This window comes from Lontra canadensis, unplaced genomic scaffold (assembly GCF_010015895.1).
Source record: "Lontra canadensis isolate GAN:19392208 unplaced genomic scaffold, GSC_riverotter_1.0 scaffold52, whole genome shotgun sequence".
Taxonomy (NCBI): Eukaryota; Metazoa; Chordata; class Mammalia; order Carnivora; family Mustelidae; genus Lontra; species Lontra canadensis.
In genome coordinates, this window is record NW_022631046.1 from 13,176,105 (window position 1) to 13,203,714 (window position 27,610).

Genomic DNA, 27,610 nt, shown 5'->3' on the forward strand with positions numbered 1-27,610 from the left:
AAAAAAAAAGTGTAAACAGGGTAAGTGGATGATGACATAGTAGGTCTATTAGTAGATCCAATAAACATTTTGGGGAAAAATAAACATTTAGCTAAGGCTTGAAAACTGAATTAAAACAAAAACAAAAACAAAAACAAAAGCCTGGGGCGCCTGGGTGGCTCAGTGGTTAAGTGTCTGCCTTCCACTTGGGTCATGACCCCAGGGTCCTGTGACTGAGCCCAGAGTCAGGCTCCCTGCTCTGCAGGAAGCCTGCTACTCCCTTTCCCATTCCCCCTGTTTATGTTCCCTCTATCGCTGTCTCTCTCTCTGTGCCAAATAAATAAATGAAATCTTAAAAAACAAACAAACAAACAAACAAACAGACAGACAAAAAACCCCAGCAACCCTAACCTTGGGAGATGATTATAGCATAGAATCCATATACTTGACATGTGCTATAAGAGGAGGTTATTTCTTGAGAAGTGGAATTGCAACTTTCTGCTGAAAGATATCAATCCTCCAAGACACCTTCAGCAAGCCCACAGGCAAACTCCCACCTCAGCAGACTGAATTTGCCTATAAAATATCGCGTTGAGATTGGTATGCTGAATAGGATGGGAGAAGCGTTCCCATAGGAGAGGGCCCGCACTGGATATGCTCACGGGGATGGCAATAGCAATCCACTACTTAGCACCATCCCATTCTCAAGTACTTCTTTCACTCAGTTCACTTTTTTTTTTTTTTTAAGTTTGACAACAATAATGCTGATAATTCCTGATTCTGGGATGGTAACAATGATCCAAATAGATTCTCATCATTTATCAGCATTCACAAAAAAGAAAACAGTTAGCTATGAGTTTCTAGAGGGAAAATCTCTAGAATCAGAAAAGTAAAGGGTACATGATGCTTTATCTAGTGAAGACTTATAACAGTATGGTATTCCCTTTAACATAACAGCACTCTGAAAGGGTTGCCTCCAATAAGGAATCATTTGCCTCTCTGAAAGGAATTCATTGGCAATGCCCAAATCAATAAACTTGGCTATGCAATGGGCCATGCAGTCTTGGAAATACTTAGCTTGCCTTACATTCTCTTCAGGAATTTTGAAGTCCTGTCCATCCATTACACAAATATCTGTGTGCCTTCTAGGTGTCATAGACTATGCCAAACTTCTCTCAGCAGAGGGTGGAGATGGCTTTCTTTTTTGACCACGTCTACCATTTCCCTCCACAGATTATATTTCCTTTATGAAACTAAATCTTCTTTTGCTGAGATAAGGATGAAAACAATTTATTTGAAAAGACCCTTATAAACTGTATTATAGAAAAAAGCTGTCAAAACATAACGTTGAAAACTAAAAATTACCATCACCTACAAAGAAATGCTAAGATCTTTCCACAAATTGGTTGAATGATCTCGGGCAAGTCATTTAACCTCTCTGAATCTATTTTTTCAACTATAAAATGTGCCTAATATTTTCTTGCCTCATGATACTAATTAGTTAAAAACCACACAGTAGCTGCACACCGTAATGGATTCTGAAAAAGCCTCGTTGAAACACCAAGATTCTATAAATAGTATTGTAGCTTGCCATATGAAGAGACAGCATTATTAGTGTCCTGTCTCAACCACATGGTTGGTGAAATTAGGACACAGACCATCAATGAGGTTGTCTAAAATTTTGATTCAGACAAACAGGCATTAGGGAAGGAAGCCTTTATCTAAGAGCTCATTATTTCCTATTAGAATGCATGCTTAGAATTGTGGTGAAGCCCTTAGCCTCAACTGACAGCTTATTTGAACCTGTTTGAATGGCTCCCGAGATTCCAGTCAATAAACAGGATCTGGCCTGTTCATCTGTACATTCCTCTTAAATTGTTTGAAATAAATCTTCAACACTTGATTTTCTGACCTGGTTCTCAGCCACTCAGTGTCAGCGTGTGGTCTGGCATTATGAGAAATTTTCCAGTCTGTTGGGTGGAAGTAATCCAATCCTGCCACTGTTTGCAGTAGAAGGGAGTGAGAGAACAGAGGCAAGATCCAAGAAAACAAGGAAAGTTCTGAGGCCTAGAAGAAGTGGCATCGTGTAGTAACAATCTGGAGAGATGGAGTTGGAGGTGACTAAGAAAGCCAAAAGATGGAATGTCCAGAGAATAGACCACTCTCTGGCTGGGAGCTGGGGGGACGAGCAGCAGAATGCCCCATGTCTGGATTCTTCTGGGCAGGATCAGGTACTGCAGCAGGATGGGCCGGTGGGACTGTGTCGGGGCCAGAAAAGGTAAACTTTGTCCTCCTGGGACAGAACAAGGGCCAAGAAACTGATTCAGTTGTAATTGTAGTTGCAGGAGCTCAAGTCTGAGGGTAGAGCATGGTGCCCTAGTGGAGTATACCAGTAGCAAAACACAGTTTAGGCAGACAGTTCCAACTGGCAGCCCAAGATAAAGTAGCATTTGAGAGCATACATGTGGGTGGTATTCCCTCCCTAGTGGCACAGAGGATTCTGCATTAGTCAACACTCCTAGTTCCAGGCAGAAGAGCGTTAAGTCTGTCAATGGGTGGCAGGGTCTCAGTCACTTAGCTCAAAGCAAACCTTTGGTTAAAACCATTGATAAGACGAAATGGGCTGTGTGACATGGAGGACAGAGCAAGACTCAAGGAGGGAGCCTCAGACTGAGGCTCAGGAATGAGACAAATGAGACAAGGTTGCTGCAGTGATGAGAGCAGGGGCCCTGCAACAGGGCTAGCTTAGCAGCAAGAATTGTTTGATGTGCAGTCATGTCAAATGGGTTAGAGTTTAGTTATCTGCAGCTTTAGGTATGGCTTGAACTTGAGAGTGGGTGGAGGTGCAAGGTTTGGTCTTGAGATGGAGAGGTGGTGATTCCACCTGTTGTGAGGAGGAGATATGCTCAAATTTAGAGCTGAAATGGGGAGCAGACAACCTGGAAGGTAGTTCTCTCTCCTCATACTCTACCTTGCCGTCAGTCTCAAAAACTGAGATTCAAAAACTGGTTTAAACTGGTTTAAGTGCATCTGCCTCACTTGCATTTGAGATGAACAAGATAATACTGCCTGGTTAAGTAGGGGAAGAAGCCTTCAAACGATGTTGATCATCCCACTTAAGATTATCTGTCATCATTCATCTCCTCAGCATTTCAAAAGATGTTGGTATAACATTTGGATCTGAAGTGATGACTACATCAAAAATGAAAAATGCAAAAACTTTAAAGTCTGGGTTCACATGAACAGGATGACTGCTCCCAAGATTTATTCCTGTGTTTATTATTTGAGTAAATCATAAGTAATACCTACGATCTAATTTGGGATATTAGTCATGATTAATTTTAGAGAGACATGATAATCCCTTTAAAGAAATCTTCTGGCCAGTTATATCAATTTTGCCAATCCATGTGTAGTTTTAACTGTGCTACTGTGCTGCTGTATGACCTTTGCCATTTGCCACAGTGTCATGTGTTTAAATGGCACATCAGGTAGGCTGATGGTTGCCACTTGCTTATAAACTTTAAAAATATACTTCAGCAATTTGTTCCATTTTTATATCTTAGCATGTGATTTTGCTTTGTGAAACACAAAAGATAAATCTTATATTTAGGAACCATGTGCTAGGGAAGCTGGTAGAGTAGAATTTAATTGACTTTTTTTCCCTGCAGTTCTTGAAGAAATAGGATGTGAACCCAGATTAGGTGGTGGCACACATATTTTTGTAAAAGGAATTTTACTTGTTGAGGCTGAATTTATACTTACAAGCCTCAGTCATCCTTGATTCCTCTCTCCCTTCCAAAGTCAAATTTTACCATGTTCCACCCATTCTTCTGCCACAACATCCCTGAATCTAATCTGTCTCCTTCTGTCTGTCACTATAGGCGGTGACTTTTCACATCCCCTAAGAGTACTTGTGCTTAAAGTCCTTCTTTTCCTTCCATCCATCCTTGATATTGCCACTAAAGTCAGAGTATTAACACACAAATCTTATCAGAAGACTGTGCTGCTCCTAGCATTTTTTACATAATTAAGTTTAAACCCCATTGGATGACATTTGAGGGGCTGGTGATCTGGTCCTAATTTATCTCTTTAACCTCCTTTCCTGCCTCTCTCATCCCTGACATACACACACACACTGAGCCTCCAGCAACATCCCTCTATTTCTCAACATGCTCTGCACAGTCGTATCTTCATGGCCCTTAATACATGCTGTTTCCTCTGCCCACAGATTCTTCCTGGGTTTCTGCCCAGCTGACCCCTTCGATGCATCCATTAAGGACTGGTTCAGAGACCCACTTCTGTGCAATCTTCCCTCCTTCCCCCAATCAGAGGTAAGCAAGACCTTCATGAGTCTCCACAGCATTTGGAAGGCACCGATGTGGAAAACTTGCTATATTGCATTGTAAGATTTTGTTTATGATGAGTCTGACTCTTCCACTCAGCCAGGAGCTCCAGAAAAACCAGTGGCCGTTACTTGTTCATCTATGTTTTATGCTCCCTCCTGCTTCTCCACCAGTTCTTCCACTCTCCAGGGTCTAGTATGGTCCCAGACACACAATAAACCCCCAAAACACTTGTTGGTTTCAAAATGAGTGCTAACTTTATATGGGATTTCATGAGTTCCTTTAGTTTTACTTTCTTAACTAACTTAATGCTTATTCAGGTAAATTCACTTCCAGGTCCAGCTTACTGACTTTTTGATTCCAGTTCCCAGTCATTTCTCTCCTTTGACGCAAAACTGATTGCACAGTACATACTGAAATCCTAGTGTTCAAATTATATGTCAAAGTCTGAGAGTCCTAGGTCTTTTGCCAAGCTCAAATAATATACTTCTTAAAGCCATGGACTAAATTAAGCACCAGTGAAAATGCTCTCTACATCGTCTCAGTTGTTTTTGCAGAACAACCATTTCTGTATAGCTCTTTCTCCTAATTTTTACCTTAAACTTTTCATTAGATACAGGCCATTTCTCCCTGTCTCATCATCTTCTGAGACCGTACATTATCCTGTTACTTCATTTATAATGGGAGCATATTTATTTTCTGTGATGATGGCTCCCGTGAGCCTTCCTTTTTCTTAGCTACCTACATAAAGTTAACTTCCTCAGTGGCAAATTAAGGACAGATACAAGCAGCCTGGGAACCAGGCTCTGTCACCATGGGGGGCCGCCCACTCAGCCTCCTTCTGTTCAACCATCCGAAAGATGCAGCTGCTAAGCCAGCCCCAGCATTGGGCTGCTCTCCCCCTGCCTTCTCTTTATCTCATCAAGGGAGTGGAGAAATCCCTTTCTCCATCAGGAACTGGTTGGGTTCTGATCCTGAGTTCTCTAGACTCTCCTCTTCTCCTCCCCCTACCCCAGCTGCCTACCATCTCCCTCCTACACCAAGGCCAGCAGTGACTGCGCTCCAAGACTCCCCCTCCTTCCAGAACTGCCTCTTGGTTTCCATAGCAACAGAAAATGTTGGTGGGAAGCAAAAATGCTTAACTGCAACTAGTGTTGGGGCTGAGAGGAGGAGGTGAAATGTGGGCCTCTCTGGAGGCTGCAGAATGAGGGAAAGGGGAGCACCCAGGTGAAAGCTTGGGAGAAAGAAGCCAGACGAGGAGCCCTCAGAGGACAGAAGGACAGGGAGCTTCAAGGGGAATGTGCATTGGCAAGCAGAAAACACATTGGTTAAGAACATGAGCTAGGAGGAAGAAACGGGAGGAAAGACTTAGATAAAGGAATGCAGAATTCTAAATATAGTGAATGATTGAGGGGTTAGATTAGGTATAAAATTTGGAATCAGTGATTTTTATTTTAAAGGTGAGTAGTGGAAGGCAGTAAGTATAATGCAAAAAAGGGGGTGTTACAGCTAAATAATAATATATCAAAAAAAATAAAAGCAATGATAATATACCTGGGCTTGTAATGGGTGTCCCTACTTATCAGTCATGGGTTACTGATCTTCTCTGATCCTGAGTTTGCTCCTCTGTTTGCTCATCTACTAAAAGAGAATTATTATCTACTTCAAAAAGTTGTGGGGATCAAGTAGAAGAAAGCATACTGAATGGTCACTCGTAGCAGGTCAGGTAGCTTTGTTTTGTTTTGTTTTAGCCATTGTTTGAGGTTGAGGATTGGTATTTCGATGAGGACTTGGGGCTGGAAATTTAAGCCAAAATTCATGGCAAACCATGCATTGTTATATAGTTTCTTTGTGTATCCATTTCAATTTTCCATGCGTTTTCAGTAGAAGTTATCATGGTGACACTAACCTTGAGTACATGGTGTCATCACCACACTCAGTTCTAGCCGTTTCATCACGAAAATGGGAATCATTCTTTTCCTTCAAACAACTTCACCTGAGCTTTCAAAAAAGGCTCCCATGATATTTGCTCATTTCTTCTCCTATACAGCCAATAGTACTATTGGCCTCATAACCTCTTACTCTTCTTCCTTCCCTTAATTCAAGGGGTTGCTGCAAAGATAGTAGTCCATGTCCACAATCATGTTTATAGTGGTCCACTGGTATTTTTTGAATGAATGTCTGTGCCATGACTTCCATTAGGACTCCAAGGCAAGATAATCTAGAAAACTTGTGACCTAACTAGTGATGCCTAAAAGCTGATTTACAGCAGGCTGTCTGGGCTATCATAGAAGGACATGCTATTACTGCAGTGGCTCTACTTCTCTGCCTCCTTGTCCTGACATTGTGACGTAACAGCAATGATGATGACTGAGCTTGCTGTTCCAAGTGCTCTACGTGGACAGACAAATAACCCTCACATGAAGCAAATGAAGCCACATGTGGAAACTGAAGGACAGAGCCAATACGAAAATTACCCAAGATCATAGGTCTTGTAAGTCTCAGGGCCAGGCTGGCATCAAGGCAGAGTCTATCCTTTTTGTCACAGCACTATGCTCCTTCTCCATGGAAGAAATAACTGGGCTCCATTAGGAACTGTGGCTTCATGCTATTATTACTGCTCTTTTTTTTTTTTTTAAGATTTTATTTATTTGACAGAGATCACAAGTAGGCAGAGAGGCAGGTAGAGAGAGAGAGGAAGGGAAGCAGGCTCCCCGCTGAGCAGAGAGCCCGATGCGGGGCTCGAGCCCAGGACCCTAAGATCATGACCTGAGCCGAAGGCAGAGGCTTTAACCCACTGAGCCACCCAGGTGCCCCTATTACTGCTCTTTAGAGGAAACTGTTTTTTCCTCACTTGGTGTTGTTTAATGAATAAAGTGAGAAGGTGTGACTATGCTCCCTGGCTTCTGTTTCAAGATGTGTACTGAGCCCATTGGTTTATCTCTTTTTCCCCCCACTTAGGTCCCAATAAAAATCTGAAAAGGAATAAAAACCTCATAACAAGGAAGATAATTGGAGAAAAGCTAGAGGAGTATAAGAGGTTTCAGTAAGATCCAGAAGTCAGCAAGAGCATGGAAAAGCATTAATGGTGCGCTGAAGTTGATATAGCTTCAGCCAGGGGTGTTTCCTGAATGAAAAAAGGAACTCACGTTGCCCGTTGGGGATCCTAGAGGTTTCAGCCTGAGAGGAGGAGGGTGGGGTGAAAGAAGACGCTGAGAAGTGGACAGAAAATGGGGATAAATTAATAACAACCTGTGTACAGAACAGTTGCCCTCTTGCCCCCAATACTCATTGCCCACCCCTTCCCCCACTTGGCATTTCTCTCTTTCCTCAGGCCAAGAGGAAAATAGATACTTATTCTCTAAAGATATCTGAAAAATCTTTCTTCGGAGAACAAGAGCAGTTAGTATGGTGGTATTTGGGACACCCTGATCATTACAGGGGCACTCTGCTCACTACAAAATGAGGCCTGGAAGTTTAAAAAAAAAAAAAAATGCCTATGTGCACAGAGTTTCCAGTGAGCCCTTCCACTGCTTCTTCCTGAAATATGAACAGAAAACCACAAGCTACCAGTCATTGAAAGATAGCCTGTGGAAAGGAAAGAAAGATTAAGCAAAAAACAAAGCACAACAGAAAGACTAACTCTACAGATAATTCAAAAGAGAGAATTTCAAAATAAAAATGACCATCCTCTAACTGGTATCCCTGGACAGATTCAAAGCAATGTTACATGTAAGGAAAAAGAAAAGGGTACCATGAGAAAGGAATAGAGAAGAAGACAGGGCTTTGGGAAATTAAATGTTTTATTGCCAAAGTTAAAAATTTAGAAAAAATTAGTTTAGAACATTTAGAAATTTAGAAAAAAAATCAATTTAGAGATTGAACTCAATCTCTTAGAGTATAAGATAAAATAGAAAGAGATAGTAAATGTTAGAGAATGGATAAGTGACCCTTGGGAACAACTGAGCAGGTCTAATATCCGGCTAGTAAATGTCTGCAAAAAGGCAATAGAGAAAATGAAAGGAGAGAAATGACCAATGAAGTAATAGAAGAGAATTTCCCAGAATGTTATTTTTATATTTAAAGTGCCTAACAAGTGTGAAACAGGATGAAGAAGACACCCACTTAGTCACAAGTTGGTGACACATGAGGATACCAAGGATAAAGAGAAGATCCTAATAACTTCTGAGAAGGAAAAAGGTCACCTATCAAGGAATCAATGACAGACTTTCTCACAACCACATCAAAGGCAACAAGACAAAGGAGCAATGTCTTCTAAGCTCTGAGAAAAATTAGATGCAACCTGGAATTACACACTAAACTACAATATTAATCAATCACGGGGGCAGAATACAGGCATTTTTAGAATCACTTAGAAAGGCTTAGAAAGTCACCTGTCATGTATTTTCCAGCTATTTCTTTTTTAAAGTTGTTTGAGTGTATACTTTAGCAGTGTGAGAAAAATCAAACCAAGAGAGGATATCCAGGAAACAATGGATTCAATTCAAGAGTGCAAGAAAGAGAGTTCCAGAATGATGACTATGAGGCAGTCCCAGAAAAGAAGTGCAGCTTGGGACAGGAAGACTGGGAAATGGGGTCCCTAAGAAAAAGTAGGTCAGAAAAATAGATAGTATGATGGAAAATGTAAAGGGCAAATAAAGACAGAAATGAAAGAGAGAGGAAAAGTAATCAGAAATGATAGGGAAAAGAAAACAAATATTAAAAATAAATAAAAGGTGAATTTTAGGATAATTCTCATGTTTCATTCATTGTGTGAATGGTGTGTGGCCGTGATCATTGATGCTCACACTCATCAGGGTGGGAGTAGGAGCCTAGGGATGGGGTTTTCATCCCTGATATATATTCCCATAACCCACAAGGGGCATGGGGGCAGAGAAACACTGTACTTCATATACCAGTGCAAGCTTGCACAATGAAGACTTCTGCAGGGACCACCACAAGTCAGTTTCCCTACTTGCCTGGCAATACTCGGGTCTTTAGTATGATAGGAAGACATCAGAAACCAATACTGATGGTGGTGGAATTTTATACTAGCTCTAGCATGAAGACAAAACTGAATTAATTTAATACATTACAAAGTGATATTTCATAGCACCTGAATTTGTGGGCCAAGATTCAATCCGCAACTCTACTAGGGATAGAAGCAGGTAGGAAAGAGAAAAAATGATGGTATAAATGAACTAAATCCTCACCTCCCATGTTATTTACTCTGTCAGTAAAGGATGTCTAGAGTGAGAACTAAGGATGTATGCATCTCATATGGAGATAATTTCCAGAGCCATTAAGCACAGAAATGTTTAAGGTATTTATTTCTGGAAAGTGAGGTTAGGAGTGGGAAGAAGATATAGGACATTGTTTGCATTTAAGTTTTATTTGTATGTTTGTTTTGATGGCATCTATCTATCTATCTGTCTATCATCTACCTATCTATATTCAAAAAATGTTTAAAAGTATGTCTTTTTCTGTTAATCCATCTGTCCAAATTTCCTTGCTACAATGGAGTTGTTTAAATTGTTCTTGTGTCTAGTGTAAGCCACCTTCTTGGAAGAGGATGAGGTGGTAAATCAAATAATTAACCAGTCACAGGCATCCACTCATCCCTTTGCCAAACCTCTTCCTTTCTCATTTCCAAGAGTGCTCTCTAGGACACAAGGAAGACCCTATTAGTACTGTCATTGTTTCAGTTGTGGGGTAACAGGAAGCTGAGGAGCCTTAATTTTCTACATCTAAACTTTGGCTCTGAAAACTGCTACTGAATTGGTAAGCTCTGATTACAGCTTTTTAATGTGCACTGTTTTTCCCTGAGCTGTCGAACAATCTTCTGAATTAGTATCAATAAAATGATTTCTAACAGGATCTCTGACACCAGAAGTTGCCACTGACGCCAATGTAATTACCATCTCCGGACCCGGCCATGCCAGGCAGCACAGATAATCACCTACAACTATAGGCTGATAATTAGTCAGTCAGTCAACTGACGTTGAGTGCTCACAGGGAGGTTCTGTGGGGGTGACAAGGGAAGAGAAGACCCTGCAGTGACCTTTCCTCAGGGCACATCAAACTAAAAGGAGCTGAGGATGCAGAGAAGAGCAGAAAAGCAGAGATTCATACATATCAAAAGACAGAAATAAATAAACATATTTTTGGTTACATAGACAGGGCCCTGGAGATCCAAGCTGGACTGGAATAAAAATGAACTCTCCCTGATCTGGCCCATGTTGACCTCCCTGGTTTTATGTATTGCCTCTTTTCGTTTTTGCCTCCTGCATCCTAACTGGACCCAAACCACTGGGTGTCCCCTTATGTGCCTCCAAGCTAATTACCTGCTGTTTCATTTACCTGAGAAACTACTCCATCACTCAGCCTTCGTCAGGCTGTGAATTTTCCCAATCCATCAAGAGTTAGTGTAAATCTGACCATTCTGTGGAGCCTTGCCTGAGCCACTCATTTTGATGCCTCCACTCTATTCTGAATTATAGTTCCAGTCAGTTATTGTGCAGAAGTAATCTGTTTCCATGTTTGTTTCTGCAGTAGATTGTAAGCTTCAAGAGAGGAGAGTCTGGGTATATTACTCATTCCAAAAGAATTAAAATAGTTAATATTTGTAAAATACTTAGAATAGTACCTAGAATATTAGCATTATATAACCATTTATAGTTATTATCTTTATTATTATCATCATTATTATGATCAGTCTTTGTGTTTAGGAGCTCCAGCATAACGTCTGGCATGTGAAAGTGGCAGCTAAGCAAATACTTCTTCATTCGAATTATTGGAACTGAAATCAAACAACCTGAGTTTCAGAGATGCGGAGGTTGGTAGGTGTTTTGGCAGTGGCCATGGTTCCAAAGCGAAAGTGAGGACGACTTCTTTGGTCATTGGAAACATAAAGAAGGGAATACCTTTGAAGAAGCAAAGGATCTAACAGGTGAATAAATTAAGTTTTGGAGGATAGGAGGGTATTTCTGATGGTATGAAACTAGTGAACACAGATTTCTTGCTGGCTTTGAGAGCCTACTAGCCCTCAGAAGATGGGCTTGTTTGGAGAAAGAGTTAATGTAACTCAAGTAAAATCAATTTTCTTCATGATTACCTGGAAATAGAAGGCCAATTGGTCAGGCAGATGTTTCTCTGCTCATCCTTCTTTGCTGTCTGTATGTGTGATGGGCTCGTGTGTGCTGCCATCTGGGTGAGCCTATCTGGGCACAGATAGGATGGATCATTAAGCTGTCTTTCCATATGGTGCATGAGTAGCATCTGAACCATGCTTTCACAGGTAGCTAGCATTTTCATTCACAGGGGCATTTCATGAACCCTAGGATTGTGCCAGATCAGTATTTCTTTTGTTGAAACACTACATACATATTGCAATCTCACCGCCTTTGTTTATGGTTTCATTCAGTCTTGTATCATTGGCCCTATTCTTCTCTGTTTACATAAATCCTATCCAAGCCCATTTCTTTCAGAGAGCTTCCCTGACCACTCTGGCTCACGGATATCTCCTCATTTTCAGGACTCATAGAAATTCATAGATTCTAACATTTATTTCTCCCATGGTTATGTTCTATACTGTGAAAACACTTACGCTGTTGTCCTTTATGGCTATTTGAGTGTGTACAGTTATTTAGCATACTTATGCCAGTGTCAGCTCCCTAAATAGACTGTAGGATCTTTAACAGGAGCCTGTATTATGCCTCTTTCTAGTCTCCACCACAATTGGCACAGTTTGAGGAGTACAGTAGGTATACAATAGGTATTTCCTTAGGAATGAATGGATAAGTCTCTCAGGAAATCCATTAAAAAAGATTTTCCTAGGCGCCCCCTCATAAATGCTTACTTACTTTCCACTTTAGATTGTTAACCCATATTAAAGGATAAAAGATGCAGGTTTAAAACACACAGATTTATATTTTAAAATGCTATAGTCTTCATAATCTGTGTTTGTTAATATACTACATAGTATTTGTTCATTTACTTTATAGTCTGGATGCAAGTTTAGGTTAGGGATACTGGACAAATCTACTAGACCCTTGAATATTTAAATATATTCTTAAAAATTAATTATCACAATTTGGTCAACCTTAATTAAGGGAACATCTTATTGGTGTGAGCAGTTGGGTGTCCTTGAGTATGTTTCTTAGGGAAAGGGCTACATGCAATCTAGTTCCCTGGAAGTCCCACAATACTCTGTCAATAGCATTCTCTACTGCTTGACCTCTAAGCCTGAAAGGCTCAGTTCTTTGAGCGTATTTACAGTCGATTAATCAAGGTCTGTGGTGAGTTAAGAGTAAATTAAGGCGACATAAATTTCTAACATCTTTCAGAGTTATTTGATATAAGGTCATGAGATAGGTGTGTTATAAGTATTTTGGTGTTTCTAGCACAATTCATGTAAGTGTTTTCTTTGTATCCAGTGTATTATGAAGGCAAGAACAACGAAGCCTTATGGCAGTTTCTGTGTGTCATTGTGCTGTCAGTAATTCCAGAGTGGCTTGCCAGCTAAATGGACCAGCACTCTTGTCACCATCATGATTCATTGCCTACTGAAAGCACACAGCTAGTCTTAATCTGCTTCTCACCACAACCTTGTGAACTAGGGAGTACTAGCTCATATTTGCACTTGGGAAACTGATGCTCACGGAGGTTAAGTGACCAGCCCATGATCTCACACAACTAGAAGCCAGACCATGAAATCAATCCTGTATCTTAAAGTGCAGTAGTCTTTGCCATTCCTATGAAGCAAAATAATTAAAAATCTCAAATAAACCCTTGACATGGTCTTGCAGTTCTACTCAATTTTCCTAGTAAATTCTCTTGCGCACTTTTGGAAGTGACTCTATATCCCCTCTATCTTTAAATCTTCCACATTCTTATCTCATAATTCACTTGAAAATAGAAACCACTAGAGCAAATATACCTTCATATTCTCAACACTCCCTATAAAAATCATTATAGTATCCATCCTCTATCTTCTTTACTATTACAATAGGAACATCCCATCAAAGACAATATCTCCACTTATCTCTGGATTCCAACTCCTCTCACCTTTATTCATTAATTCATTCATTCATTCAATCCTTCTTTCTTCTCCAATATAGTATTTCGATTTCTATCTGATCGTTCCTTTCAGTAGCCAAACATGACTGCAATCTTTTCTGTTTAAAAAAAAAAAATCTTCTTTTGACCTCGAAATCACCCTTAGCTACTTGCTTATTTCTGTATTCCCACTCTCAGCAAAACTTCCTTCAATAGTTATCCACTCTACTACTTCTTTAACCCAATGCATTATGGCTTCTGTACCCCTTACTCCAGTGAATGAATGTCCGCTTGTCAAGTTTTCCAGTGACCTCTATGCTGCCAAATTGGTGGCTCTTTCTCTGGTCTCACTTCACTTGATCTCTCATCACCATTCTATTCAATTGATCACTTTCTCATGGAAAAAAGTTTTGTGGAAAGATATTTCCTCTTTTAAACACTTTGAATTTGAGGTGTCAATACAACATAGAAGTAGAATTTTTTTATCTTTGTTGAGGATAAGTGAGGTCATCTAAGGTGAATGTGTGGAATGACAGAGAAGAGATGGAAAGGGCTAAACCCTAGGGGACAGCAAGAGGAAGGGAAGTCTACAAAGGAGCCAGAGAAGGGTAGTTATTAGGGCTAGAGATGCCATGGATACAGAAGACAAGGAGGAAAGAAGGGGTCAACAGAAACAAAGACCACAGAAAGATGGAGTAAGTAAGGACTGGAAATAATATAGTGTACTTGGAGAATTAAGAGTTCATTAGTCACCATTTTATAAATAATTTTAGGATGTTGACAAAGGCTCATTGTATCAAGGCCTGACTATATTGATTTGAAGAGCAAGCCAGTGAGTGTAGTCATTTCTTTGAAGAAGCTTTGTTGTGAAGGCAAGAAGAGAATCCAGAATAGACATAGGATTAAGGGAGGGTTTTGAAAAAAATTAAGTTATATCTGAGCTTGTTCAGAGATTGTAGAAAAGAAGGCTTACCCAATGTTATACCATTTATGCTAGAACTAGGAGAGAATTTATTTAGTCTCCTGGATTGAGATAATATATGCATAATAGTTTAAATACTATAAAGGGCAATAGGAGTTTAATATGGTATTCTCATTTCTAGTACATCATAATTAATTATCAGGAAGTAAGTGGATTATGTTTTTTGACTGCATAACCATTCCGTTATCCCCATTACCCCCCAAAAGAATCTCATTATTATTTATCCAGCAGTTCTTAATTGCTTGAATGATTGAATGATTGAGTTCTTAAATGATTGATATGAATGATCTTCTGCTTGCCCCCCCCCCCCTTTTTTTTAAGGAGTGGGGGATTTCTAGGGTAGATGTTGACCAGCCTGTATTTTCTGTTCACTTGTTCTGAACTAGCAGATTACTGGATGGGTTATATAGTTATAGGCCTGATGAATACTAAGTTCCCAGCTCTTCTTTACAGGATTATTCCTTCCTGATAAAAGAGTGTATAATATAACTCTTGTCAAATAAAATTGAGATACTCTAGATTTTAGGCCTGTTATTCCCAGAGCTCCTTCAAAACTCTGGAAGGAGAAACCCAGTTCTTCTTGCCAACCATTTAAACAGACATTGGCTTATAAATGCAAGATGTTCCACAATGCTTTGGATATGAATCCTAATCATCCTTGCTCAGTCTGACAGAAGGTAAAAGTTTAACAATATAAAATTTAATTCTGTGGACTCAAGGGGCAGAAATCAATGACATGATATTCAGAGGCCTTTGTTAATTATTCATTGTATTTTTCTTTTCTCCTAATATGCCTCTATAACATCTAAGTAGAGTCATAGGGGCTCTTGTTTCTCAAACCCTCTTAGATCATATGCTCTTAAATGAATGGATAGTTTCCAATGTCTATGATATGCATGGTACATTCTTATATTAGGAAGTCTGGGATGAAGTCAGCAAAAGGTATGCAATGACCTGGAAGGTATTATTTCTGTGTCTCTTTAAGCTTGAGTTTTCTGGAGGATAATAATACATAGCAATTCATAATGACAACTCATTACACTTTAGAAAAGATTATACTGAAGGGTAAATCATGTCTCCCATGAAAACTACTCCTGTTCAATGCAGTGTCTCCTGTATGCATGGAATGACTTCCACTTAGATGGTCTCATAGTCCGAGAACACACTTGACTTGGAGGTGTGTGTTTTTTTATAACAGCGTGTATAGTGGGAAGTTTCTTAAGTCTGGACTTCCTAATCTCTGCATGAGGCAAGGTTTTTCTTCTCTCTCATAACTCTTCTTGGTATTCTGAATCATCCCTCAAAGAACAAGGAATGCTTATGCTACTTTGTTTGTTCAGAGCCCATACCTTTCTCACCTCCGTTATGTTGCCTGAGCAGATCTTATTGAAAAATTTTTTTCCCTTTGGACTCAGATTGACCTTGGTTTGAAGCTTGAGTGTGTTGGGCAAGATACTTGGTCTCTCTCTAAGTTTTGTAATTGGTAAAACTGGAATAGTAATACATACTTCATAACATTTGTGGGAAAGGTAAATATAATGTATGTAAAAATATACATAACAAGTTTTTGTTAAACAGTAGTTATTTTATTAAGTTGGTTATATCGGGCTCTGCTACCAAATAGTTATCAAACATAAGGATGGCAAACAAATGAGTATTTCCTGTAAATGTGATTTATCGAGGGGCCAGCAGAGCTAAAAAGTAAAATGGAAAGACCGTAAGGCTAGAGAGGTAGGAAGTTCTCAGTTCTGGCCTTGCTGCTTCTCATATTAACTAGCATCATGACCTTGTATACAATTACCCATGCGTGCGAAACTGGAAGCTATCAGGGAGACTGAATTTACCACTGATGAAAGAATAACATCAGATTCTTTCAACATTTTAAATCTCATGTAAACCTCAGGTAGATTGAGTTTAATTCAATTAATCAAATATTTAGTGTATGTGACCATTATGGACTGTGCTTAGCAACAAGAGGGATAATAAAGAATACTCTTGTATACACATTGATTAAGGACTGCTATGGGCTGAACTGTATTTCTCCTAAATTCATATGTTGAAGTCCTCACCCCCAGCACCTCAGAATGTGCCTTTATTTGGAGAAAAGGTCTTTACAGAGGTAATCGAGTTAAAAATTAGGTCATTAGGGTGAGCCCTAATCCAAGATGACTGGGGTCCTCATAGGAAGAGGAAATTTGGACACAGACACACACACAGAGAAGATGATGTGAAAATACAAGGAGAAGACTATGGGCACGTGAAGGCCTAGAACAGATCGTCCCCTCACAATCCTCAGAGGAACCAGTCTTGCCAACACCTTGATCTTGGTGAGCAGGGTCCAGCAGTAGAAGGTGGCTCCACAGAGGAGATGGGGGGGTGGCGGCTAGAGGAATGGGTCTTTCTTGAATGGGCAGTTTGGAAGAAACAAACTAGGTTAGGTAGGAGGGGAATTATGAAAAAAGGAAAGGTATATATTTGGCAGTGAGTGTTCCAGTGTGATTAGAGCAGAGGCCCTCTTGAGAAGTAGTGGGGATGAGTTAGAAAATTAGAAGTAGGATAAAAAGTTGCTCAAAGGACCAGAAGTGTGACAAACTGGGAGTGCTTCAGAGGAAGTGCCAGCGTCCTAGTCAATGTCTGCAATTTAACAGGGGCTCTCTAAGCATTTGCTGAATGAGTGATGGGAGGAAGGATGAAATAATGTGGTTATAGTGAGTTGAGCAGGGACCTTTGATCAAAGAGGTTTGGTTTTGAAATCCAGGTGGTGCTGGGCAATTTTTTAAAATCTTGTTGAGTTGCATTTATGAATATATAATAATATAATAATAATTCTCTTCATTTATAAATATGGGGATACTAATACTAACAGTGATATGGTAAGGATTATTTGGGATACTTTATATGAAACTGAATTGAATTTTAAATCCATCCAATCAGTGTTTATCAGAAACTACTATGTGTCAGGCACTGCACTAAGCTTTAGGAATACAGAGATAAATAAGACCCCATCTCTGCCTCTAAAGGAACTCGCTTTCTAGGGCGGGAGACAGACATCTCAACATATAATTGCAATGCAATATAATAGAGATTAGCACAGGGTTAAGGGTGGGGTGACAGGGGTGCACAGAGACAAAGTGATTACACCTGCTAGATGCCAGGGTGGTATAAGGAAATACTTCCTCGAGGAAGTGATGCTTAAGCTGAATCATGAACAATGCTGCACAATCAGGTGGAGAAGGAAGAAAAAGGAATTCCAAAGAGAGTGAAAAACAGGCTCCCTTTGCAGCTGTGTTTTTCTAGTTCCTATGCCTGCGCAGTGCTCTTGCTGAAAATATACTCCCGTCTGATTGGCTCCAGCAAAAACACCCTCTCCAGCTCTTATGAGACTCCTGAAGGCTGTCTCTTGCTCTGAATATCCTCAGCTATTGACCAGGTTCTCTTTAAACCGAAAAGGCCTTTGGTAACCTTGCTGTAGCCACCTGCCAGATTCCTTCACTCCCTTCTCTTTCCTTCTCTCTTTTCTTCCTTTCCTTCATCCTTATTTGCCTTTTTCCTTCCTCCTTTGATCAAACATTTCCTGTGTCTACATGTGTAAGCCATAAGTTGTCCTTGGAGATATAGAGGGTCAAAACATATTTCTAACTCTCAAGGAGTTAAAAATTATCCAGTGTGTGGTCAGCAAACTATGGCTCTTTCACCAAATCTGCTTGCTTTTGTAAATAAAGTTTTATTGGAACACAACCACATATATTATTTACATATTGCCTATGGCCACTTTCATACCACAACAGCTTGTTGAATAGTTGCAACCGAGACCACTTTCAAGGCTTAAAAATATTTACTATCTGGCCCTTGAGAGAACAAATTTACTGACCCTTGTTCTACTATTTGGGTGTGGGAGAAGTGATGGGAGTGGGTGGGCAAGTAAATAAGTAAGATGACACAGTAAAATCAGTAGTAAGATAGGGAACTCCAGAAGAAGGGTTCTTGACCCATACTTGGAGGGCAGGGGAAGAAGAGGCAGCTAAAAGAAGTGACAACTAGGCTAAGAACTAAAGGATAAAGAGGAGTTAAGAGGGGGAAGGAAGGTCATTCTTGGCAGAGAGCAGCATGTGCAAAAGGCCAGGCAATGAAAGATAAATACACAGTTCTCTAGAACTGTGAAGACAGAAAATGGTAACAGGAGAGGCTGAAAAATAAATTGGGGCTGGGCAGGTCAGAAAGGATCCCAAATATGAAAGCCATATTAAGGATTTTGGAAACATAATCTTCCGCAGGTAATTGAGAATCACTGCGATATTTTAAGCAGAGTAGTGCTAAGGCAAACATGTGCTTTAGAAAGAACACTCTAGCTGCGGTAATACTTAACATTTTTGGGCATTTGTTCTATGCCAAGTCTTTGCTAAATGCTTTGCATGCCAAAATGTATACGGAAATGTTTATTGAGTAGTTGGGCTGCAGTGGAAACCAGGTAGAAAGAGGTTGAGTAGGACAGCTACGGATCTGAGAGAACTAACAATCTCCCTAATGGATGGACAGGTAGAGCACCACGCACATTTAGTGGGAGGAGGAGAATCAGAGAACAGGATGATTGGAAAGGACAGTGTAATGTCACAGAACCCCAATAAATATCAATAAGGGGGTGAAAATCAATAAGGAGTGGGGGCTGAAAATAAGATGCTGTAAAGAGGGCAAGAGAAATGAAGTGAGAAGGTAGGGGGCTGGGGTTTGGCAAGAAGCAGGTCACTGCTGATTTCAAAGAGAACTATTTTAGCAGAAGAGCCGGGAAGCAGACAGAATCATAGGGGTTAAGGAGGTGACTAGAAGTGAGAAAATGGAGGTCATTGAGAGATCTGTCTTTTAAAAGAAGCAACAAATTTGATCGTGGCTGGATTTCTTTTTTTTTTTTTAACTTTTTTAAAAAAATTATTTATTTATTTGACAGAGAGAGAGAGAGATCACAAGTAGGCAGGGAGGCAGGCAGAGAGAGAGGGGGAAGCAGATCCCCCGCTGAGCAGAGAGCCCGATGCGGGACTCAATCCCAGGACCCCAAGATCATGACCTGAGCTGAAGGTAGAGGCCCAACCCACTGAGCCACCCAGGCACCCCAATCGTGGCTGGATTTCTTAAAATTAGCCCATAATTCAGCAGTATGAATAAGTTTCCTGATTCATGAAGCAAATTCCTCTTCCCAAATATCTGGTCATTTAAAGCAATACTGGAGATGAAATTATGCAAATATGCTGGATGACTAAATTAAAGGCCAATTCATGTGAGCATGAGTTAGTAATGGAAGTTATAGTACTGCATTATTAGAAAATGGGGCAGCTTATTTTAATGCTTAAAAATGTAACTGGAGTAACTTCCAGATGGAAGAAAAGGCCTCTTCACTATCATCAGATTAAAACTGCAGCTAATGTTTTTTTCTGAAAGCCATTCTTCTGAGATGGTCATCCCTGAACATGCCCTCATTTCTGACTTTGCACTGCACAAGCAATCAGTGTCCTTCCAAGGCTAATGAGGTCTACAAGAACAATTAACAGCTCTGCCAGCACCAATATTGCACCCTGCAACTTGAAAGAGCTCAAAATATTAAATAACAAGTCCAAAGAACATTTCTCCTAGATCCTTCATTAGATTGATTTTACAGATGAGTAAACCAAATCATAGAGAAGGAAGACAGTGGAAATGAGAAGTCTTACTTGAGTTCTGTCTCACACCACTGTGAGGCTGTTGCCTATTACATTTGTAATTAAGCTGTTGTCCAGATAAAGAATGACTCCCTCCTGGCATTGACTTTTGGATGCCAACAGATTTTAAATGCCTGTAGTTGAAATATATATGTTTTATCATTGCTGTTGCAAAAGTGCATGTGTAAAGATTGGACTGAGTTTGTAAAATGACAGCAGCACATTCATTATAAAGCCACCCACTTCAGGGCCTAGAGTGTTTCAGGAACAGGATGGTGTGGGGAATGTGGCAGGTATTTTTTCTCCTGGACCTTTAAATCTCAGTAACTTTATAAAATTTTCTTAAGTCATTTTGAAATAAGAAATCATCTCAAGGGTTATTAGGCTTACCCTTTAGGGACAATTTATTTTCCTGCTTCACAAGTTTAACTTCTTTCTTGGGTCATTATATGTTGCTAAGACACTTAAGAGGTCATTTTATCAGGTCAACTGTAAATGGTGCTCTTATTACAGAAAAGTTATATAAAAGAGGAAAAGAAATGTAAGTACATTCACATGTAAAATGCACCACAAAAATGGAAAAGAAATTTTCAACTAAATACTTATAAGATCAATCTTCCTTAAACCTTTTGTTCAAATGGATGACTTCCAAGAGCTCTGTGGCTCTACTCTTCAGTGTCACTCTGACCTTCAACAAGTCCTTTATGAATGCTACCCATCCAAGTGTACAAAATGCTAAATCAAATAGGGCTCCTGGAATAACTTTATTTTTTTACTCTGTAAAGGCTGCATTTTGGGCATCTTAATATTGGTCAAAGCATCCTAAGCCAAGCTAGATGGCAACTGCTAGAAACACAGGAAATGCTAAAAAAAAAAAAAAAAAAAAAAAAAAAGAGTTGGCATAATTTCATTCTTCCCCCCTTTTGATTAGAGTTTACAAATATAACTGTCAGCTAGTTATCCTGGGTGAGGCTATGAGTCAGTCCTCCTTGGATAATAAAAACTGCTTAATTCAGTTTTTGGACCATAAATTTACCATAACACTGTCAGTGTTTTGTTGTTATCAGTATCTTTACATTTCTTGACTCCCTGCTATGATAGATTTTATCTCTTCCATTGCCTACTGTAATTTGTTGCTGAAAAAAACAATTGTTAATAAGTAATATGCTGAGGGGTGGTGATTATATAAAAGGATGAGGGGCAAGATCCCTGTGATAGAATGTATGTGTGTATCTGTGTGTGTGAGCTCATGAAGGAATGAGTTCCTAATGTGCGTGCAAATAATCTGATAGGCCCGAGAGCAACACTGTAACCTGTTAGAGGTCAAGAACCATGTATTGTTCACTGTTACATTCTCAGTAATTAACACTGTTTCTAGCACATATGAAATGTTTAAGGATAGTTTGCTGCATGAATGATGAAGGGTACTAATGCCCCAGGTTCCATGGGCAAAACAAGGCTTCCAATTTAAAAATGAGGTTGGATGGGGCGCCTGGGTGGTTCAGTGGGTTAAGCCTCTGCCTTCGGCTCAGGTCATGATCTCAGGGTCCTGGGATAGAGCCCCACATGGGACTCTCTGCTCAGTGGCGAGCCTGCTTCCCCCTCTCTCTCTGCCTGCCCCTCTGCTTACTTGGGATCTCTGTCTGTCAAATAAATAAATAAAATCTTAAAAAAAAGATAAAATAAAAATGAGGTTGGAGATCCATCTGCAATAGTCTACTGTGCACCCAGTTGTTATGGGTTGATGTCTATGTACACAGAATTATGCTAGGAGTTGTGAGAAAGACCAGAGAATTGAATACACACAATGTGGACTTGAAGAGTTTCTAGTCTAGTGGGAGAGACAAGATATATACGAGCAAAAACTTAACTTCTAATTCTAGAGAGTGAATAATGGCATGCCAAATGTAATTTTTCATACTGAATACAACCACTACATGAGTGCAGAGAAAAGAGAGTCTCCAGAGGACTAGAGTCATTACGGAAAGCTACATAAACAAGGCAGGAATTGAGTTAGACATCTGAGGATTTAAAAAAAAAAAAAAAAAAAGTAAGAGAGAGAGAGAGGGAAAGGAAAGGAAATAGCCATCCAGGATGGGGAGAGAGACTACAAATGAGCAGTCATCAAGAGAAGAATAGATAGTTTGAGACTTCAAATTTAGGAAGCAATCATCAGACTTGGAAAAAAGAGATGATGATAGAAACATATATAATAAGGAAGTAAAGAAGCATGTAGGTTTAGTATACTAAACCCTTCATACCTAAACTCATTGGTTAAAAAAAAAAAGTCATGTTGAAACATAGACATATTTTAGGACCTGGCAGTATCCCCAGAGGCTAGTGAGCAGCACATGCCTCACTAGGAGGAGGCTGACCATATATTACTTCGGAGGGGATGAACAGGTAAGTAGGGCTTGGACAAGTCTTCAGATGAAGGATTCTGTGTTGAAGGAGCCTTGGATTGCAACATAAATCGAACTCTTCCAAAGTCTTAGGTGACCTGATGATGTTTTGAAGTTATTCCTTATATTTTATCAATTTCCATTTATTATATATATTGAAGGGTACAGGAAAGTCAGAACAGTGTATACAAATATCAGCAAACCAAGACCAGCTACATAAAGAATTCATTTGGAATTCTGATTTTCAGATACTGAAAAAAAAAAAAATTCACACAGCAGTAAAATAAAGGATAAATATTAAGAGCCTAAAGGGGAGGCAATAATTGATAAACAAAAAATAAATGAAGGTCTTACTTTTCTAATCTAAGAACTGATGTAAGAAATCTTTATTAAAGTTAATCACAGCCCTGTGGATAAATCATCCATATATTGTATTTATGTGTGAGAATATGTAGAACAGAGTTAGTAAAAAATGTTTTAAAGCTTTCAATAAATACTTTGAAAGTCACTCATATGGATCCTTTAAAACATTCATTAATGGAATATTGATTAAATCAAAAATTAACTCTTGAGAGTGTTTCCTAAATAAAGTATATCTCTGCATGGATGTAAAATGAAGTTTCAAGCAACATTAATTATATCCTTTTGATGTCTCTACTGTCTTGTTCTAAAAAGCTAATAAGACCTGCACTACATCACAGTTAATGGGAGTGTGGTGCTTGTTGCTTAGGCAACAGGATGAATAAATGCAGGTCAGAATGTGCTTCAAGAAAAAAAAAACTAGAATATGATACTGAGTGGAGACTAAGTAGGTCTAAAAGATTTTTCATCCTATTAATAAAATCTGTTTCTTAAAGTGGGCTGATCATATTAGTGTACTTTAACTAAATTCATAATTAAATAAATCAGATTATGGAAATCAATAAATAATTTTTATAAAGGTAGAAACTAATTTTTATGATACTAGTAGCAAATAAATAGTGTAGAACAGCAAATAAGGCAATAATTAATGACACTATTTTATGGTTTGCTCAGTTTTCATAATTAACTCCTCTGAATGATGATTCAAAGTTTGTTTCTTTTTTAATTAATTTTGTCTCATGAAGAAAGTATTTGATTGACTCATCTTAATTAACTTTGTTTTCTCATTTTCTGGAAAATCATACATAAAACTTAGAACTATAAAAGTAAAGACAATAATCTATGGAGAAGCTCAGACCTCAGTTTTGTCACATATACCCAGGACTTTTGCCTCCCAGATACATTTTGGAGTACTTAAACATAATTCATCCTTGAGTGTTGTTTTACGACCTCGAGATGCTTATTTTGAAACTGTTTGATTAACCTTTCAGTTTCTGGCTTTCAAAAAGTGGTTATATTTGCTTAAATGTGTCCAACATTCAGGGGAAAATTATATTGAATTAAAATATTTGGAAGTAGCCAAATAGTCTAGAGAATTCAAAGACCTACCTAGCTTCTCATGGAACCAGAATAAATTTGGACAAGGGTTTGAGACGTGAGAATGAGAAAGTCTTATCTCAGGCAGAGACAGAGGGAAAGAATAAAGACATCAAGATGTGCAGTAAATATAAATAGCCATGAAAAGACTTTCATTCTGTTTGATAGTTCCCCGAATTCTTAGTGTTCTCTGTTTAGAGTCCTAAGTCTGTCCTAAATCTGCTCAGTGTCCTAACACTGTCATAGCAACTGAAGAAATTTTACTTTTTTCCTATTTCAATACCCACGGTATCTTATCTGTCTAATCAATTAGTGACAGTTCTCTTCAACAGGAGAAAGATAACAGGAACTGCATATCCCATTATGAAAAAACACATCCGTAAGAGTTCTATGTATACGGTTACTTAGGGCTCATATGTCTTACTACATCTATGTAGCTTTTTTCAAAAGCTCATGGAGCATACACTTTTTAGGAAAAGAGGCAGAAGTTTAACAATTTGACTAATTTTTAAATCCATAATAGTCAAGTCAAGCTTGGAGAAAAATAATTTTAAATGGAAATTTAAAAAAAAAAAAACCTAAGTAGCTTTCACATTTTGTTATCTATTCTAGCATTAATAAGCTTCACGTGTCTGCCCCAGCATTTTATTTAGAAATAGCTATTAATTATTTTCTGCAAGCCATTTGTGTGTTACATGCTTATATTATGCAGCTCTCTCTAAATTTAGGGATCAGTAATACGTGTGATGAGAACTTAAAAGCAAGGAAAGGTAATAAGGACTGTGACGTAGCTTAACAAGGGAAACTGATGAGCACAGGGGGAGGTATGTGAATGATTAGAAAGCTGTATTATGGGTCTGCACATCTCCCCACCCTCCTTCCTCACCTATATTCATCACAGGGAGAAGTTTGCACACACCGGGTTTAGACTGCATGCAGACCAGTATTCGGAAGTACATGAATGTACTTAGTCCGTCAGCCTCCCTTTCTAAATACTGACAGGTAGTTGATGGAAACGTTTGTTTCTTTTATCTGAAGTAATAAATAACACTTCAGTGCTCTTCAATCAGCATGTGTAAGTAAGTGAATGTTCTCCATAATTGACCATCTGAAGCAGTTTACTAACAAACTAAAGGTCGTCCACATAATTTAAACTGCTTATTGAACAATTATCAGGAAAAAAATAATCCTCACACCGTAAACATAACAAATTGTCTAATTAATCACTAAATGCTGATGCTCAAATGAAAGATGTTTTAGGAATCTAGAATTAACTGAAGAGTACTATAATCTAACTGGGTATTCTGAGATGACAAATTTATAAAAATCACACAAAGAATGACAGGGAGAATATAAATGTTAATCTTCCTTCACTGCCTATAAATAGTACTCTCACCGGTTCATTCACATAATACATATGTATATGGATGCCTATAGATCTCATTTTTCAGCAAGTGTCTATATGCACACAGTAAGTTCCATCCTAAGGGCATCCGATTTTCTGATGCAGTTACATATATAAATTGACCGGTTTTGGTGCAAATCAGGCTGCCTCTGAGCCGTGTAAGACACATAAGAAGCAAAGACAGACAAAAGGCAGCTCCGTGGACACAGAGAGCATCTTACCATAAACTGTACATTGTCAAATCCATTAGCCATCAGGTGGTTCTCGTACTGAGGTAGCCCAATGCTTTCCAACCATTGTCCCACTGTTTGGACGGGGCATCTGGGTCCTGTAAGAGGATGAAGAGGGAAGCGTTTAAGCAGGGAGTAGCCGTCCACTGGGTAATAGCGGTAGTCCTGGGCTGAGAGGTGGCATTGCCACATCATGCTCCTGGGAAAGTTGCTATCAAAGGAGCCCGCCAGCTTGACAGATTAATGTTCTCAGCGAGAGAGCAAAGTCAGAAGTAAAACATAGTTTGCCAGGCAGGCTGTGGAGTATGACTTGATCCTAGCTCCACATTTCTTACATATTAATCTTTACTACCGACCAGTACGTCATACAGCCCCCAAAACCAGGCAGCAGAAGAAGGCATATCAAGCTGTCAGCTTAGGCTGGTCTGCGTTCTATGTGATTGTTGGAGTACTCCACAATGAGCAATGCACGGCCAGCAGCCAGAATTCTTTTTATCAAGTACTCCTACACTCATCAGTATGCAGCTCCATGCTCCTTGCTCCCCCTCGCTCGCTCCCCTTCATTACCCAGCCCAGGCTACACCTCGCATTTTCAATAATAGCCATCAGATAAGGCAGATTTTTTTTTTGTCTGCAAGCTGTAAGCCTGCTGCTGCTGCTTCCTCCTACACACCCATCCAAGCGTCAATCCTGAATGATGAGAGCAGTCAAAACAAATGCAGAAAATAGCAAGATTCAAAAGCAAACCAAAGTGCTTAAATCTCAATTGAATCTTCATACTGGTTATACGTTACAGGGCTATTTGTTGTGGAATTTTACGTTTCAAAAGACACCAGGAAATGCAAAGCTTTAACTATAGCTTATAGCGGAGCTCACTACAGGTTTCCTTTTTCCTCTCCTTTTCTTCTCTTTCCTTTCTTCTTTTCTAACTGCAGCACAGATAAATGTTTCCGATCTAAAGCTTTGCAGGGTTTGGAGAATAATTATTCTCTTCCTTTAACATGCTGTATGAAAATGAACCTCTCTGAAATATTTTTTTTCCCTTCTGAATTACTGCAAAATACAGAAACTGCATCGCAGTCTTGAAGTCAAGATAATTCATTTCTCAATTGCAGGGCTTCTTCTAAACAAAAATATTATTAGGCACAAGAAATCCTTTTCCCCTCTGATATTTATAACCCAGTCTACCAGGGTTAGCATTCTAAATTAGCTATAAAGGTAACGTTACTGGGTAGAGATTTTTAATAAAGAAGAAAAGCCCTAACCAAAAATAATTCAAGAATAACAGATGCAAATGTGTGAGTTTTACTGAATGGCAGACAGATTGGGTAATTTATTTAATAATTGAGAGAAACCAGAGATTAATAATAGAACCCATAGAAAAAATAATAGAACACATAGGACTAAATCATAAGAAAGAATAGACTCTTAAGATTGGGAGATAACTTGAAGAAGGGTAAGTCTAACCTGTCTCTTAAGGCAGAAATCCCTTGTCACAGGGTGCTGAGATGATTATCGCCGAATTTATGCTTGAATACTGCCTAGAATGCAGCTCTTACTACTTATCAGGAAGACTCCACTTATTAGATATTTTACTTCCTACCTGACTCCTACTCACTTGTTCCAGCTCTGCCTTTGTGGTTACACAGACTGGGAACAGTGTCTTTTCTACGTAAAGTGTTTTAAAAATCAAAGATAACTCCCATCCCCCCAGAACAGTGCCTGGCACATAAAAAGTTCTCAATAAACATTTATTAAATAAATGAAACATTATTTTTCTTCTTTCTCCAAACCTTATCTTTCTCTTTTTTTTTTGTTTGTTTGATTCTTTTTTTTTAATTTAAACATTTTTTTAAAATTTATTTTCAGCATAACAGTATTCATTGTTTTTGTACCACACCCAGTGCTCCATGCAATCCGTGCCCTCTCCAATACCCACCACCTGGTTCCCCCAACCTCCCACCCCACCACCTCTTCAAACCCTTCAGATTGTTTTTCTCTCATTGTTCACCTCCCCTTCCAATTTCCCCCAACTCCCTTCTCCTAACTCCCCATGTCCTCCATGCT

General features: G+C 39.1%; 1 protein-coding gene across 17 annotated transcripts in view; it reads right to left on the bottom strand.

The window, feature by feature from the left end:
• The window catches only part of ANKS1B (ankyrin repeat and sterile alpha motif domain containing 1B), a 1,097,747-nt gene that overhangs the window by 352,157 nt on the left and 717,980 nt on the right, over positions 1-27,610 (bottom strand). For 15 of the 17 annotated variants that reach the window (XM_032874307.1, XM_032874315.1, XM_032874314.1 and 12 more), the window contains exon 15: positions 25,535-25,641. In XM_032874307.1, the coding sequence (XP_032730198.1) occupies positions 25,535-25,641 (107 nt within the window). Of the gene's footprint in view, positions 1-25,534; positions 26,028-26,216; positions 26,236-27,610 lie in introns of those variants that run through there. The other 2 variants (XM_032874316.1, XM_032874317.1) reach the window with 2 other exon arrangements.